Source organism: Scyliorhinus torazame, chromosome 6 (assembly GCF_047496885.1).
Source record: "Scyliorhinus torazame isolate Kashiwa2021f chromosome 6, sScyTor2.1, whole genome shotgun sequence".
NCBI lineage: Eukaryota > Metazoa > Chordata > Chondrichthyes > Carcharhiniformes > Scyliorhinidae > Scyliorhinus > Scyliorhinus torazame.
Genome location: NC_092712.1, coordinates 55,126,108 through 55,142,986, shown reverse-complemented (window position 1 = coordinate 55,142,986; position 16,879 = coordinate 55,126,108). Strand labels below are relative to the sequence as shown.

The following is a 16,879-nucleotide window of genomic DNA, read 5'->3' as shown; positions in this document are numbered from 1 at the left end:
CACTGCTGCCTCATAGCATCAGGGACCCGGTTCAATTCTGGCCTCAGTGTGGGCAGCACGGTAGCACAGTGGGTAGACTGTTGCTTCACAGCTCCAGGGTCCCAGGTTTGATTCCCGGCTTGGATCACTGTCTGTGTGGAGTCTGCACATTTTCCCGTGTCTTCGTGGGTTTCCTCCGGGTGCTCCGGTTTCCTCCCACAAGTCCCGAAAGACGTGCTGTTAGGTAATTTGGACATTTTGAATTCTCCCTTGGTGTGCTGGAACAGGTGCCGGAATGTGGCAACTAGGGGCTTTTCACTAACTTCATTGCAGTGTTAATGTAAGACTACTTGTGACAATAAAGATTATTAATTAAATTTAGGTGACTGTGCGGAACCTGCACGTTCTCTACATGTCTTCATGGGTTTAGTTCCAGTGCTCAGTTTCCTCCCGAAGTCCAAAGATGTGCAGGTTCGGTGAATTGGCCATGCTAAATTCTCCCATAGTGTCCGAAGGTTAGGTGGGGCTACAGAGATAGGGTGGGGATTGGTCCTGGGTGGTCTTTCAGAGGGTCGGTGCAGACACGATGGCCCGAAAGGCCGCCTCCTGCACTGTTGGGATTCCTTTATAAAAAAAAAAGCACCTTTTTGAAGTGTCATCACTATTGTAATGTAGGAAACACGGCAGCCAATTAGCTCCCATAAACTGCAATGTTTCAAAAAATCGGACTCCTTATGAATATATTATTGTTTGACAGTAGGTTGTAGCCTACTCTATTACCTTTGTGTGGGAGGAAAATGTAGGGAAGATACCTGACTCCAATAGGGTGAAAGGTAATGAATTTAGGAGATTAACTAGTGCTCAAAATCCTGAACAAGAATAAAAAAACAGGACAAGAAAGATGGTCTGGATACCGTTGACACCTGAGCTTTAGTTTTGTTGTAAAACTGGGAAACTAAAGAACTTTAAGATTGTTTAATGGCAATTTTAAAAGTTTTAATGGATTCTGAAGGGGCAGCATGGTAGCATTGTGGATAGCACAATTGCTTCACAGCTCCAGGATCCCAGGTTCGATTCCGGCTTGGGTCACTGTCTATGCGGAGTCTGCACATCCTCCCCGTGTGTGCGTGGGTTTCCTCCGGGTGCTCCGGTTTCCTCCTACAGTCCAAAGATGTGCAGGTTAGGTGGATTGGCCATGATAAATTGCCCTTAGTGTCCAAAATTGCCCTTAGTGTTGGGTGGGGCTACTGGGTTATGGGGATAGGGTGGAGGTGTTGACCTTGGGTAGGGTGCTCTTTCCAAGAGCTGGTGCTGACTCGATGGGCCGAATGGCCTCCTTCTGCACTGTAAATTCTAAATTCTATGATAAGGGAAGTAGATTACTGAGCCTGTAATGGGTGGACCTAAAATTAATCCAGCAGTTTTTAAAAGAAATGCGAGGATTTTTTACTTTTTACACCAGTTTGGGAGGTAGAATGATCTATGGAAACAGTGAACAAGGCAGTATCCATAATGTCCTTTGAAAGAAAAATGGTTAGCTGTTCAAAGGAGGAAGCATTAAAAGCTAGAGTGGAAGGGAATAGAACCAAATGGATAGGTTTTCCTGAGAGCTCTGCAGATGTTATAGGTTGAATAGCTTTCTGTGCAGTAGAATTCTAACCACCTTGTGCTTCAGAATCTGTATAATGGTGATGTAAGAGGGTATCCATGCCTACAGTTTAAATTTTAGTTTTTGAAGACTATTTTTAAATCCTGAATCAACAATTTTTTTTAATGAATGTGCCCTTTTTTTTTCTCTTCAGTGTGTACACCGGTTGGTCTTTCAAGAATGTTCACAGTAATGGGACAGTTGTTAGTAAAGCCGACAGTAAGTAATGAAACTTTTGACAGCACCGTACAGTAAGGAGTTCTGCTTTGATATTCTTTGGATAAACAAGGTGTTCCTGGATATATATGCACCTGACTTATTAGCGGCTAACATCTTGTTTTAAGAATGTGTGAAACAATAGTTGGTACCTCAACCAAGGAAGGAGACCAAGCTCGAGTGCTCCTGTCATGTTTTGTATTGTGCTTTAGTCAGAACCATCAAAATTTCGAAGAGGCCCATGTTCATTATACATAAAACATTCCTGTACCCAAATTTAGCTGATACTTTTGCCATATCATGATTATATTTATAATTTATAGAAGACTTGTATACCCATTTTAGTAATTTTATTGGCCCATAGTGATGTTCTGTTTGAAGCTAGCTTATGTATTGGTAGTAAATGTACTAAATGTATAATGATTGCGTTGTTCAATATTTGCTACATGGTACATAGTGGGATTCACTTAAGACATACTGTCAAAACCAATCTAATCGCAATTTTCCAATTCCAGCATTCATCACCACTCTTCATTTATCTCTCCTCTTCCAGCCTGGCTTCTATTACCACTTCCCGTTCATGCCCAGATCTCTCTCTCTCTCTCTCTCTCTCTCTCGTTCATGAACATTCCTCCGTAGCATGAACATAGCTATTCTGTTGGGTCTTTCAATGCACTTGTTCTCTTAATCTCACCTAATTGCTTCCTGCTGGGTCCATGACTTCCATAACCACACCGATGTTCAAGTGTGGTAAATGTACCATTCTCCAGGCTAATAGACACGACTGCACTCCTGATCCACTGAACTTCAGCTTCATTATTTTGTCTTCCCTTTTACTTTACAGCTACATGAATGCTGCTGCAATAGGGCTACCCTTGATTTGCTGCCTCCATTCAACCCTTCATGTCACCCCTACCTTTTTTACCTTATTCCTCTGTCCTTCCTTCTGTCTTGTTCTGTCAGTTGCACCCTACCCGTCATCTACTGCTCGTGACTTTGATATTAAGGAGCAATGGGTGACCAAGAAAAGTCTGCTGGGTGACTAACAATGGGAAATAATTTTTAAAAAATTAATTTACGGGATGTTGGTGTCGCTGGTTCGGCCAGAATTTATTACTCGTCACTGGCTGCCCTTCAGAAGATGGTGATGAGCTGCCTTCTTGAACCTTTGCAGACCTTGAGATGTAGGTATACTCACAGTGCTGCTAGGGAGGGATTTCAGGATTTTGACCTAGCGACAGTGAAGGAACGGCGATATATTTCCAAGTTGGGTTGGTGAGTGGCTTGGAGGAGAACCTCCAGGAGATTGGAGTTCCCAGGTATCTGCTGCTCTTGTCCTTCGAGATGGCATTGGCCATGGGTTGGAAAGTGCTGCCTAAGGAACTTTGGCGAGGTCCTGCAGTGTATCTTGCAGATGGTGCACATGGCTGTCACTGTTCTTTGGTGGTGGAGGGATGTTTGTGGAAGGGATAGCAATCAAACAGGCTCCTTTGTCCTGGATCGTGTTGAGCTGCTTGAGTGTTGTTAGAGCTGAACTCATCCAGACAAGTGGAGAGTATTCCATTACGCTCCTGACTTGTGCCTTATAGATGTTGGACAGGCTTCAGGGTGTCAGGAAGTGAGTTACTCGCTGTAGGATTCCTAGCCTTTAACCTGCCCTGGAAGCCACAGTATTAATATGACGAGTCCAGTTCAGTTTCTGATCAATGGTAACCTCTAGGATGTTGATTGTGGGGGGTTCATCGATGGCAATGTCATTGAATGTCAAGGGGCGAAGGTTAGATCCTCTCTTGTAGGAGATAGTCATTGCCTGGCACTTCTGTGGCACGATTGCAACTTGCCACTTGTCAGCCTTAGCCTGGATATTGTCCAAGTATTGCTGCATTTGGACATAGACTGCATTATTATCTGAGGAGTCGTGAATGGTGCTGAATATTGTGCAGTCATCTGCGAACATCCCCACTTCTGACCTTATAATGGAAGGGAAGTAATTGATGAAGCAGCTGAAGATGGCTTGTACCTAGGACACTACCCTGGGAAACTCCTGCAGTGATGTCCTGGAGATGGGATGATTGACCTCCAACCACCACAACCATCTTCCTTTTGTGCCAGGTGTGACTCCAACCAGCTGAGAGCTTTCCCCTGATTCCCATTGACTCCAGTTTTGCTGGGCTCCTTGAAATGAAATGAAAATTGCTTATTGTCACAAGTAGGCTTCAATGAAGTTACTGTGAAAAGACCCTAGTCGCCACATTCCGGCGCCTGTTCGGGGAGGCTGCCGGAATGTTACGGGAATTGAACCGTGCTGCTGGCCTGCCTTGGTCTGCTTTCAAAGCCAGCGATTGAGCCCTGTGCTAAACAGCCCCTGCTGCTCCTTGATGCCATACTCAGAGTCAAATGCTGCCTTGATGTCAAGTTTGTCTAGTTTAGCATTGTTAAATATGCAGTTAACTTGGTGTTTAGGAAGTAGTATATTTTAATTGAAGTTGAAGCAGGGGCTATAAATTTGTTTCGGGAAATTGGATGTTTACTTGAAAAAGATGAATTTTAAAAGTTAAGTATTGGAACTAAGAAAATGGCATTGTGTTAGGTGGCCCATATGATAAACATGGGTACACTCTAATTTATATTCTTCTCTTGCTACATCAATGTTTCATTTGAATTACAAGATGTACAAGATACAAATAAAATACTATTCACTTAATTTGTGAAAACCTTTATGCATTAAAAAAAACAACTTTTAAACCTAGATCTGAATTATTTAATGCTGAAATTTGATGAAAATGAGAAGGGAAGATGTACAGGGTAACACAACATTTGATCGACACAGACAGATTGGGTCACCTCGAAAAGAGAAATGTGACCAACATAAAAATCCTCAGACACATGATGAAAATGATGCCGGAAAGACTTCAACAAATGGTGTTATGGAGCCAATAAGGCTAAATATTGAAATGCAAAATTTTATGGATGTGGAAATGTAAGAAATACTCATCAGATCAGGAAAGAGAAAAGCAGGGTTAACTTCGACGCAGCTTCGATGGAGAGAGTAAACCGGGTTAAAATTTTCCGGTCAATGACCCTTTGTCAGAACTGCTATCAAGAAGGTAATTGGCCTGAAATTTTTTTTATATAAGTGTTTTTTATTGGGTTTTTGAAGAAAGTATATTTACTGTTATGTACACAAAATATAATACATATATATATATATATATAAGAGAAGGGAACATGCACCAAAAAACAAAACAAAAAAAAAGTTGGAATAAGATAACTGGTAGGGCATTATGTGCTGGCTCAACAACAGCAGCTCTGTACAATTGGCAATATTGCTTTTAGCACATAAGTAGGCATCAGTTTGTGGGGGGGGGAAACTGGTGGGGGGGGTACATATACATTTGGGCGCCGGGGAAACAATTACAGAGGGCAATACGCGAATGGATCTGGTGTTGGTGTTGTCGCTTCTCCTGGATGGTTTTCGCTGCCGTTGTCGTCTAATGATCACCTCCGCTTCAGCCGTTTGTCCCGTCTTTCGCCCGGATTTTCCTTGTTCTCTACTCCTGTAGATGCCAAGTTTGTTATTGTTTCCCGTGCCCTCCTTCCCTTGCCCCCACCTCACTGGTTCCCCACTTGTTCCCTGTCTCTTCCCTCTTCCACCCCCCTCTCCTGTGGTTCGCCTTTCTTTTCTCTTAGGTTTAGCTGCTATCCCCCCGCCCTGCCCCCAGGTCTATCCCTCCCTCCCCGCCTCGGGTACTTTCCCCTGATTCTTGGCTACCTGGCTATTCTTCTGCTTGTTCATTGGCCACAAACCGGTCGCGGCACAATTGGGTGAATGGCTTCCACGTTCTGTGGAAGCCGTCGTCTGACCCTCGGATGGCAAATTTGATTTTCTCCATTTGGAGAGATTCTGAGAGGTCGGACAGCCAGTCTGCAGCTTTGGGTGGTGCTGCTGACCGCCAGCCGAACAGGATTCTACGGCGGGCGATCATGGAGGCAAAGGTCCACCCTCCTCCCCAGGAATAGATCTGGCTGGTCTAATACCCCGAAGACCGCCACTTTCAGGCATGGCTCCACCCTCATCCCCATCACTTTGGACATTGCCTCAAAGAAGGCTGTCCAGTACCCCGCAAGTCTGGGGCAAGACCAGAACATGTGGGCGTGGTTGGCCGGGCCTCCGAAGCACCGTTCACATCTATCCTCCACCTCCGGGAAGAACCTACTCATATGAGTTCTTGTTAGGTGGGCTCTATATACCACTTTTAGTTAAGTCAGGCTGAGCCTGGTACACGGGGAGGTGGAGTTGACCCTGTGCAGTGCTTCGCTCCAGAGTCCCCCCCCTATTTCAATCCCCACGTCCTCCTCCCATTTCTTTCTTGTTGTGTCCTGTACGGTGTCGGCCCTTTCTACCAGTCGGTCATACATGTCGCTACAGTTCCCTTTATCTTGGATGCTTGAGTCCAGTAACTCTTCCAGTAATGTCTGTCGTGGCGGTTGTGGATACGTCCTTGTCTCCTTTCGTAGGAGGTTTTTGAGCTGCAGGTACCTTGGCTCGTTCCCCCTACCTACTTGGAATTTCTCTGTCAGTTCGTCCATTGTTACGACCCCGCCGTCCATGTATAAGTCCCTGACTGTCAGTGTCCCTCTGTCCTGTCCCCACCTTTTAAAGGTGGCGTCAGTCAGTGCTGGTGAGAACCTATGGTTGTTGCAGATGGGAGCTTTGTCTGACATTTTGGTCAGGCCAAATTGCTGCCGTAGTTGGTTCCAGGACTGGAGGGTGGCTATCACCACCGGGCTGCTGGAGTGTTTTTGGGTGGGGATGGGAGTGCCACCGTGACGAGGTCCCCTTGCAGGAGGCCTCTTCTGCGCGCACCCACTCGGCTTCTGGCTCCTTGATCCACTCCTTATTTGCTCGGCCGTCGCCGCCCAGTGGTAGAATTGTAGGTTTGGGAGGGCTAGCCCCCCCCCGGATTCTGTTTTTTGTAGGACCTTCTTTGGGATCCTAGCATTCTTCCCTCCCATAAGAACATGATTACTTTGACCAGTGCTTTGAGAAAGGCCTTGGGGATGTAGATCGAGATGGATCTAAGTAGGAAGAGGTACCTGGGCAGCACGTTCATTTTGATCGTCTGGACTCTCCCCGCGAGGGAGAATGAAATGAAATGAAATGAAAATCGCTTATTGTCACGAGTAGGCTTCAAATGAAATTACTGTGAAAAGCCCCCAGTCGCCACATTCCGGCGCCTGTTCGGGAAGGCTGTTCCGGGAATTGAAGCGTGCTGCTGGCCTGCCTTGGTCTGCTTTCAAAGCCAGCGATTTAGCCCTGTGCTGAACAGCCCCTGTGGGAGTGGGAGATTGTGTTCCATCTTTGCCGGTCCTTTTTTACTTCCTCTGCCAGACTGATGAGGTTCCATATGTGGATCTCATTCCAGTCATGGGCTCTTTGGATCCCCAGGTAGTGGAATTTGTGTCGGGCTTGTTTAAACGGCAGTCCCGATAGTGCTGCCCCCCCCTCATTGTGGGCGTGCCGGGATGATCTCGCTTTTGCTCATGTTGAGTTTGTAGCCCGAGAAGGTGCCAAACTCTTTCAGGAGCGCGATGATTCCGTCCATGCTGCTCTGTGGATCCGAAATGTAGAGAAGCAGGTCATCTGCATAGAGTGAGACTCTGTGCTCTCTGCTACCCCTTTGGATCCCCCTCCAGCCTTTTGCTGTTCTGAGAGCAATTGCTTATGGTTCGATCGCTCGAGCGAACAGCAGCGAGGACAGTGGGCATCCTTGTCTGGTGCCCCTGTGCAGCTGGAAGTATCAGGAGTTGGTGTTGTTGGTCTGTACGCTCGCCATGGGAGAGTTGTATATGAATTTTACCCAGGAGGTGAACCCTGTTCCAGCCCGAACCGCTCCAGTACCTCGGAGGTATTTCCATTCGACCCAGTCGAAGGTCTTTTCTGTGTCTAGGGAGACGATCACCTCTGGTGTTCTCTCCCCGGATGGGGTCATTATCATGTTTAGCAGGTGCCTGATGTTCGAGGTTAGCTGCCTACCTTTGACAAAACCCGTCTGGTCCTCTGCGCCCATTTCTGGTACGCAGTCTTCTAGCCTTTTGGCTAGGATTTTGGCCAGTATTTTGGCATCTGCGTTCAGCAGTATGACCTGTATGACCCACGTTCCGTTGGATCTTTATCTTTCTTGGGTATCAGCGAGATTGAGGCCTGTGCTCACTCGCGAGTCTGTGAACATCTCCTGCAGGTGCGGGGCCAGTGCTGTCGCAAATCTTTTGTAGAAGTCCGCCGAGAACCCGTCTGGTCCCAGCGCCTTCCCCGCCTGCATGGAGCTAATGCTGTCCATGATCTCTCCCAGTGTTAGTGGTGCTTCCAGGCCCCGTATTCTGCCCTCCCCCACGACTGGAATGCCCAGTCCATCAAGGAACCGTTTCATCCCAGACTTCCCCCATTGGGGGTTCTGAGGTGTACAGCCCTTGGTAGAAGTCCTTGAAGGTTTTGTTAATCTTTTCCGGGTCTGTTCTAATGTGCCTCTGGTATCCCTGATTTGTGCAATTTCTCTGGTGGCTGCCTGCTTTCTCAGCTGGTGTGCCAACAGGCAGCTGGCTTTGTCTCCGTGTTCGTATAGGATCCCACGTGCCTGGCGGAGTTGGTGCACTGCTTTCCTGGTGGACAGCAGATCAAAGTTCCTTTGTAGCTCTTTCCTCTCTGCCAGGAGCTCTACGGTCAGGGCCTCGGAGTATTTACGGTCTACCTCCAGTATGGAGTCGACCAGCTGCTGCCTAGCCGCCCTTTCCGCCCTATCTCTTTGAGCTTTGAAAGCGATAATTTCCCCTCTTATTACGGCCTTTAGCGCTTCCCAGAACATGGAGGATGAGACCTCCCCGTTTTGGTTGTTCTCCGTGTACTCTGTTATGGCCTGTGATATCTTTTCATTGAAGGCCTTGCCTGCTATTAGGGCAATGTCCAACCTCCATGTGGGGCGTTGGGCCCTGCCCGTCTCCAGCCTCATGTCCATATAGTGTGGAGCTTGGTCGGATATCACAATTGCAGAGTATTCCACTTTGTCTATCCCTGGAAGCACCGTTTTCCCCATCACAAAAAAGTCAATTCTGGTGCATACGTTGTGCACTGGGCAGAAGGAGGAGAACTCCTTCTCCCCTGGGTGGGTGAACCTCCAGGGGTCCACCGCTCCCATCTGTTCCATAAAGTGACCGAGTTCCCTTGCCATGCTTGAAGTTTTCCCCGTTTTGGAGCTTGCTCTGTCAGTCGTTGGGCCCTGTATGAAGTCCTTCCCCATGATTAGTCGGTGCGTCGCTGTGTGTGGGATTTCTGCCATGGCCTTTTTGATGAAGCTCGTGTCGTCCCAGCTGGGCACGTACACGTTAACTGGTATTACCGGTGCCCCATCCAGCGCCCCGCTGACCATGACGTACTGTCCCCCTGGGTCCGTAACCGTCTTCGTCGCCCTAAATATCATCAACTTGCCGATCAATATAGCCAACCCCTGGCCCTCGTCCCATAGCAGGAATGGTAGGTCTGCCCCACCCAGCCCTTCTCCGCAGTCGGTCCTGCTCTCTCAGGTGTGTCCCTATGTCGGCTTTCATATTTCTTAGGTGGGTGAGGACTCTGGATCTTTTCACTGGGCCGTTGAGTCCCCTTACATTCCAGGTGACTATCCTGGTGGGGGGCTTCTGTCCCCCCGCTCCTGTGGGATTAACCATCCTTACCTGGTGGACGAGCCCCTGCCCTCCGTGGAGGGTTTCCCTTTGTTCGGGGGCCGTCCAGGAAGTCTGCTGTCACTGCTCTCTCCATGCGGTCGGGCCCCTGCGCTCCGGGGTTTCCCTTTGTCCAGGAGGCACTCGACATGGCCACCCACTGTGCGTCCGCCACGCAGGTAGCCCCCCTGCACTCTGGGGTCTCCCTTCACCCGGAACCGTACTGGGTGGATGCTTGCAACGATTCCTTGTTCCGAGCCCTTGGTTGTAGCTCTTTGCAGCCCTATTGCTATTCCTTTTCTAGCCTTGTTTGTCCCTCCTTCCCTGTGCCCCCCCCCCCCTCCCCGTCCTTCCCTTCTCCCCCTTTTTCTCCCCTTTCCCGTATACCTCTCTTTTGTCCCTCTTTCCCCTGCTCCTATACCCCCCCTCCCGGCCTGGCGCCGCCCACCCTGTTGGGGGCGCGCTGCGGCCCTGCTTTGTTGCATGCCTCCGGCCCTGGCTTTCCTGCTAGTCTGGTGGCCCCCCTCTCTGGGGTTACTGTCTCGCTTCTCCCTCGCCTGACCTCTACGTTTTTCTGCCCGCTCTTCCCCCATGCTACCTCTCCCTTCTCCGCTACTCTCGTTCCATCGTACTGGGGCCTGGTCTCCCATCTGAAGCGGTCTCTCGGGTAGTGGTTTGTTTTTTTGTTCATGGTGCGCTCGCCGTGGCGGGGGACGACGACGAGGGGGGGGGGGGGGGCGCCTGGCGTTGCCTCACCCCCCTGTTGGCGTGCTGTTGTCCCTTGCCAGTGGCCCATTATTTCTACCCTTGCTGTCGGCTCTCCAACCCGTGTTCCTCGACAAACTTGTTTGCTTCCGCGGCGGCTTTCTTGGTATGTGACCCAGAGTTTCGCTGGGTACAGCATGCCAAAACGCACGTCTTTCTAGTGAAGAGCTGCTTTCACTCTATTGAATTCGGCCCGTCTCCTGGCTAGGTCTGCCCCAATATCCTCGTAGACTCTAATGAAGTGCCCTTCCCATTTGCAGGTTCTGTTTTGCCTGGCCCAGCGCAGGATTGTTTGCCTGTCTTGGTACTGGTGCAGTTTAGCTATAACTGCCCTCGGGTGGTCCCCTGCCTTGGGCTTCGGATGCAGCGACCAGTGTGCTCTGTCCATTTCTGGTGGGTTGGGGAACGTTTTCCTCCCCACTAAGTTGCCCAGCATTTCGGCCACGTATGCTGTGGGGTTTCTACCCTCGATCCCCTCTGGTAGGCCCACTACCGTGACATTTTGCCTTCTCAAGCGTTTTTCCTGATCGTCCACTCTGCCCTTCAAGCTCCCCTGCGCTGTGACCAGTCTCTCCACCCCCTTCTCCAGGTCCGTGATCCGGTCGCTCTTGTCAGTCGTGGCTTTTTCCAGCTCTTTAATGGTCACCTCTTGGGCTTCCAGTTTCTCCTCTTGGGCATCCAGTCTCTCCTCTGCTCTGCCCAGGGCGAGCTGCACCTCCGCCAGGGCCTTGGACATTGCTGCCTGCACTGCGACCTCTATGTCTGCCCTAGCCTCTGCCTTGTTTTCCTGCTGATGTTCCCTCAGCGCCTCGGCAAAGGCTTCCTTCCAGTTCCAGTTCCCCCCTGGCCCAAGGGGAAAAAGCTCCTGTCTGCCCAGTTCTTTTTGTTGCGGCGAACCTTCCGACCCGCCGCTTTGTTTGCCGGTTAGCTCGTTTGAGTGGGCTCGCCCATGGCCCCTTCTGCTTCTGGTGCCCTTTCTCCTTCTGTTTTGGCTACCTTCTGGCATTTTTCCCTCCCCCCCCCCCCCCCCTTTTTTTTTTTCTCCCCCCCCCCCCTTTTCCCATTATTGTCCTGAAATGTTAACCCTGTTTCTCTTGTCTCATATGCTGCCTGATCTGCTGTGTATTTGCATGATTTTATGTTTTTTAAGGATAAAGCTCACCGTGAGACAGAGATGGGATGAGTTGAGGACAAATAGAATCTAAGACCAAATGCCTATCCCGAATAATATAAAAATAGCCATGTGGTATAAAAGATTACAATAGAAGGGTTATCAGTATTCTTGTAAAAGTTTATTCACGTAGATCAAGTTGGATCACTGGAACACTTGAATAGTAAAGCTGGTGAATATCATTGTGCTATTGGGAGGTTCAGAGTTGTCTTTGATACTGATTTTAGAACTGGGATCAATGGAGAAGAATGGAAGCGCATTTGTCTTGGGCTATATAAACCACATGGAATGCCAATTTTGAGTGTAAGGCCATTAATTATCTTTGATTCACACACACTGAATTCAAAAAATACGAAATTAATAAAAATTGAGAAGAAATTAATAAAAATTGAGAAGTGTGAAATTGTTGAAATGGGAGATGTGGAGAGTCTTTCTTATCATTCAGTCTCTGCCTGTTGCATCCATTTAGTCATAGTGTAAGTACCTAATGAATGAAATGTACTGGGAGGTCCTACCTTTTATATAGTCTAACCTACATGACCAAAATTATTGGTTCGATTATATTCACCTGTTAATTGTCTTGTCCCTTTCCTGAAGTTTGGTGAAAATATGAGCTACAGCTGAAGAGCTGCACATCACTAGGCTACTGAAGGTCACCGTTCAGCCCATCATGCCTATGCCAGCCTATTGAAACAGCTATCCAATTTGTCCCACAACCCTGCTCTTTCCCATACCTCTGCAAATGTTCCCAACTTTAGCTCTTATTGCAATCGCAGTTGATGTTGTAACTGGACGGGGATGGAACCCTGGCACAAAAGATCATTCCTTTTTTTGATTAAATGTGGAAGAACATAGTCACAGGACCGCTAACTAGTTTTAACAGCAAAAAAAATTGTTAAACAAGAAAAAATGGATTATAAAGCAATACTCCTTTATTCCCCCCCTCCCCTTACGTTGATAATTACATGCCGGTTTTAAGTTTAACACCTTTGACAAGGGGCAACATAGGAGGCTGTTAAATAAGTTAAGAGTCCATGGTGTTAAGGGTAAGATATGAGCATTGACTGACTGGCAGAAGGCAGTGTGTGGGGATAAAGGTCTTTTTCAGGATGGCAGCCGGTGACGAGTGGTGTACCTCAGGGGTCTGTGCTGGGACCACAACTTTTCACAATATACATTAACGATCTGGAAGAAGGAACTGAGGGCACTGTTGCTAAGTTTGCAGATGATGCAAAATTTGCAGAGGGACAGGTCATATTGAGGAAGCAGGAGGCTGCAGAAGGACTTGGACAGACTAGGAGAGTGAGCAAAGAAGTGGCAGATGGAAGACAATATGGAAAAGTGTGAAGTTATGCACTTTGGAAGGAGGAATAGAGGCATAGACTATTTTCTAAATGGGCAAATGCTTACGAATTCAGAAGCACAGGGACTTGCGTGTCCTAGTTCACGATTCTCTCAAGGATAAAGTGCAGGTTCAGTTGTCAGTTAGGAAGGCAAATGCAATGTTAGCATTCATGTCGAGAGGGTTAAAATACAAAAGCAGGGATGTACTTCTGAAGCTGTATAAGGCTCTGGGCAAACCCAATTAGGAGTATTGTGAGCAGTTTTCGACCCCGTATGTAAGGAAGGATGTGCTGGCCTTGGAAAGAGTCGAGGGGAGGTTCACAAGAATGATCCCTGGAATGAAGAACTTGTCGTATGAGGAGAGGTTGAGGACTGGGTGTGTACTCGTTGGAGTTTTGAAGGATGAGGGGGATCTTTATGAAACTTACAGGATACTGATGGGCCTAAACTTACAGGATACTGATGGGCCTGGCTAGAGTGGATGTGGAGAGAATGTTTCCACTTGTAGGAAAAACTAGAACCAGAGGGCACAACCATAGGCTGAACGGACGATCCTTTAAAACAGAAATGAGGGGGATTTTCTTCAGCCAGAGGGGGTGGTAAATAAACTCCTACACACATCAGTATTTGAAGATCAACTTGCCCTGTTTCATCTACAAAATTTAACCATAGGTCAATTGAGATTAGAACACAAAATAAGATCTTGGCAAAATAGGCATTTTAGTAAAAACAGGGAGTATATTACAGAAGAAAATTATGCAAATTGTGAAAAGCACAGAAAGAATGCAAAAAAAATAGGCATATGAAAGAAGATTAGGTAGGCATAAAGATAAATAGCAAACCTTTATAAGATAGTTGACAGAAACACTTGGAGTTATGGGGATCGTCCTGTACTTGAAAGTTTGAGAATGACAGATGTGGCTGCTACGTTTTAATTTTTAGAACCACAAGTGGACATTAATATTCAACAGAATCTGCAATTATATAAAACCCTATCGTAGCTTCATATTTCAAAGTACTTTACAATCAATTTTTTGGAATGCATTTACTTTTGGTGGACAAAAACAGCCACCAATTTGTAAGCACAGTTCCACAAACAGTTAAATTACAAGATGATGTGTTCCTGGTGGTAATTGAAAGAACAGTGCTGACCATGCCACTAAGAAAACATCTTTTAAAAAAATATATATTTTATTGAAATTTTTCAAACAAAAATATTTCAGTTTTTACAACTCAACAAGGGATTATACATTAACTGGTAAATAACATTATTTAAATAATATAGTGAACTTACAACAAAAACTAAAGAAAAACAAATAGCAAAAACACAGAGTAGTGCTCCCCCCATCCCTCCCCCCTGGGTTGCTGCTGCTGTCATTTCTATCTTTTCATTATCGTTCCGCGAGATAGTCAAGGAACGGTTGCCACCGCCTGGAGAACCCCTGAGCTGATCCTCTCAACGCAAATTTTATTCATTCCAATCTTATGAACCCTGCCATGTCGTTTATCCAGGCCTCCACGCCCGGGGGCTTCGCTTCCTTCCACACGGGTAGAATCCTACCCCGGGCTACTAGGGACGCAAAGGCCAAAATATCGGCCTCTTTCGCCTCCTGCACTCCCGCTTCTTCTACAACCCCAAACATCGCTAACCCCCAGCCTGGCTTGACCCGGACCTTCACCACCGTTGAAATTACCCTTGCCACACCCCCCCCCAGAACTCATGCAGTGCCGGACACGACCAGAACATGTGTGTGTGGTTCGTCGAGCTTCCTGAGCACCTCCCACACCTGTCCTCGACCCCGAAAAACTTGCTCAGTCTTGCTCCCGTCATATGCGCCCTGTGTAGAACCTTAAATTGAATCAGGCTAAGCGTGGCACACGAGGACGAGGAATTTACCCTACTTAGGGCATCCGCCCATAGCCCCTCCTCAATCTCTTCCCCCAGCTCTTCTTCCCATTTTCCCTTCAGCTCCTCTATCATCGCCTCCCCCTCGTCCCTCATCACCCGGTATATTTCGGACACTTTGCCCTCTCCAACCCATGCCCCCGAAATCCCTCTATCTTGGATCTCCTGCGTCGGGAGCTGCGGAAATTCCCTCACCTGTTGCCTCGTAAATGCCCTCACTTGCATATATCGGAAGGCGTTCCCTGGGGGCAACTTATATTTTTCTTCTAGCGCTCCCAGACTTGCAAATGTCCCGTCTATAAACAGGTCCCTCAGCTTCCTAATTCCTGCTCGCTGCCAGCACTGGAACCCCCCCATCCATCCTCCCTGGGACAAACCTATGGTTGTTTCCTGAGCACCTCCCACACCTGTCCTCGACCCCGAAAAACTTGCTCAGTCTTGCTCCCGTCATATGCGCCCTGTGTAGAACCTTAAATTGAATCAGGCTAAGCGTGGCACACGAGGACGAGGAATTTACCCTACTTAGGGCATCCGCCCATAGCCCCTCCTCAATCTCTTCCCCCAGCTCTTCTTCCCATTTTCCCTTCAGCTCCTCTATCATCGCCTCCCCCTCGTCCCTCATCACCCGGTATATTTCGGACACTTTGCCCTCTCCAACCCATGCCCCCGAAATCCCTCTATCTTGGATCTCCTGCGTCGGGAGCTGCGGAAATTCCCTCACCTGTTGCCTCGTAAATGCCCTCACTTGCATATATCGGAAGGCGTTCCCTGGGGGCAACTTATATTTTTCTTCTAGCGCTCCCAGACTTGCAAACGTCCCGTCTATAAACAGGTCCCTCAGCTTCCTAATTCCTGCTCGCTGCCAGCACTGGAACCCCCCCATCCATCCTCCCTGGGACAAACCTATGGTTGTTCCTTATCGGGGACCACACCGAGGTACCCGTCACTCCCGTGTGTCGCCTCCGCTGCCCCCAGATCCTCAAGGTTGCCACCACTACAGGGTTTGTGGTGTACCTTTTCGGGGAGAACGGCAGCGGCGCCGTCACCAGCGCGCTTTTAGGCTCGTTCCCTTACAGGACGCCATCTCCAGCTTCTTCCACGCTGCTCCCTCTTCCTCCCTCATCCACTTACAGACCATCGACACATTGGCGGCCTAATAGTAGTTGCTCAAACTCGGCAGCGCCAGTCCCCCTCCGTCCCTACTGCGCTGCAGGAACCCCCTCTTTACTCTCGGGGTCTGCCCACACAAAGCTCGCAATGCTCCTATCTATTTAAAAAAAAAAGGCCTTTGTGATCAGAATGGGGAGGCACTGAAACACGAAAAGAAACCTCGGGAGGACCACCATTTTAACTGCCTGCACTCTGCCCGCCAGCGACAGCGGCACCATATCCCACCTCTTAAAGTCCTCCTCCATCTGCTCCACCAGTCGCGTCAGGTTAAGTCTATGCAGGGTTCCCCAGTTCCTGGCCACCTGGATCCCCAGGTATCGGAAGTCCCTTACCACTCTCCTCAGCGACAGAGCATCTATCCCCCTGCCCTGTTCCCCGGGGTGCATTACAAAAAGCTCGCTCTTCCCCATATTTAATTTGTATCCCGAGAACTCTCCAAACTCCCTAAGTATCTGCATTACCTCTGGCATCCCCTCTACCGGGTACGCAACGTATAGCAGTAGATCATCTGCGTAGAGCGACACTCGGTGTTCCTCTGCCTCTCTAAGCACCCCCCTCCACTTCTTAGAATCCCTCAGCGCTATGGCCAGTGGTTCAATTGCCAACGGGGACAGGGGACACCCTTGTCTTGTACCCCTATGTAGCCGAAAATACCCCGATCTTTTGCCGGTTTGTGACTACGTTTGCCATCGGGGCCCCATATAAGAGTCTGACCCATCTAATAAACCCCTCACCGAACCCAAACCTCTTCAGCACCTCCCACAGATAGTCCCACTCCACCCTATCGAATGCCTTCTCTGCATCCATCGCCACCACTATCTCTGCCTCCCCCTCCGGTGGGGGCGTCATCATCACCCCCAGCAACCTTCGTACATTAACATTCAGTTGTCTCTCCTTTACAAACCCTGTCTGATCATCATGACCCACCCCTGGGATGCAATCCTCTATCCTTGTCACCATCACTTTG

General features: G+C 48.5%; 1 protein-coding gene across 2 annotated transcripts in view; it reads left to right on the top strand.

The window, feature by feature from the left end:
- Positions 1–16,879, top strand: part of lmbr1 (limb development membrane protein 1) — a 316,729-nt gene that overhangs the window by 185,210 nt on the left and 114,640 nt on the right. For both annotated transcript variants that reach the window (XM_072508212.1, XM_072508213.1), the window contains one exon: positions 1,782–1,846. In XM_072508212.1, the coding sequence (XP_072364313.1) occupies positions 1,782–1,846 (65 nt within the window). The remainder of the gene's footprint in view (positions 1–1,781; positions 1,847–16,879) is intronic.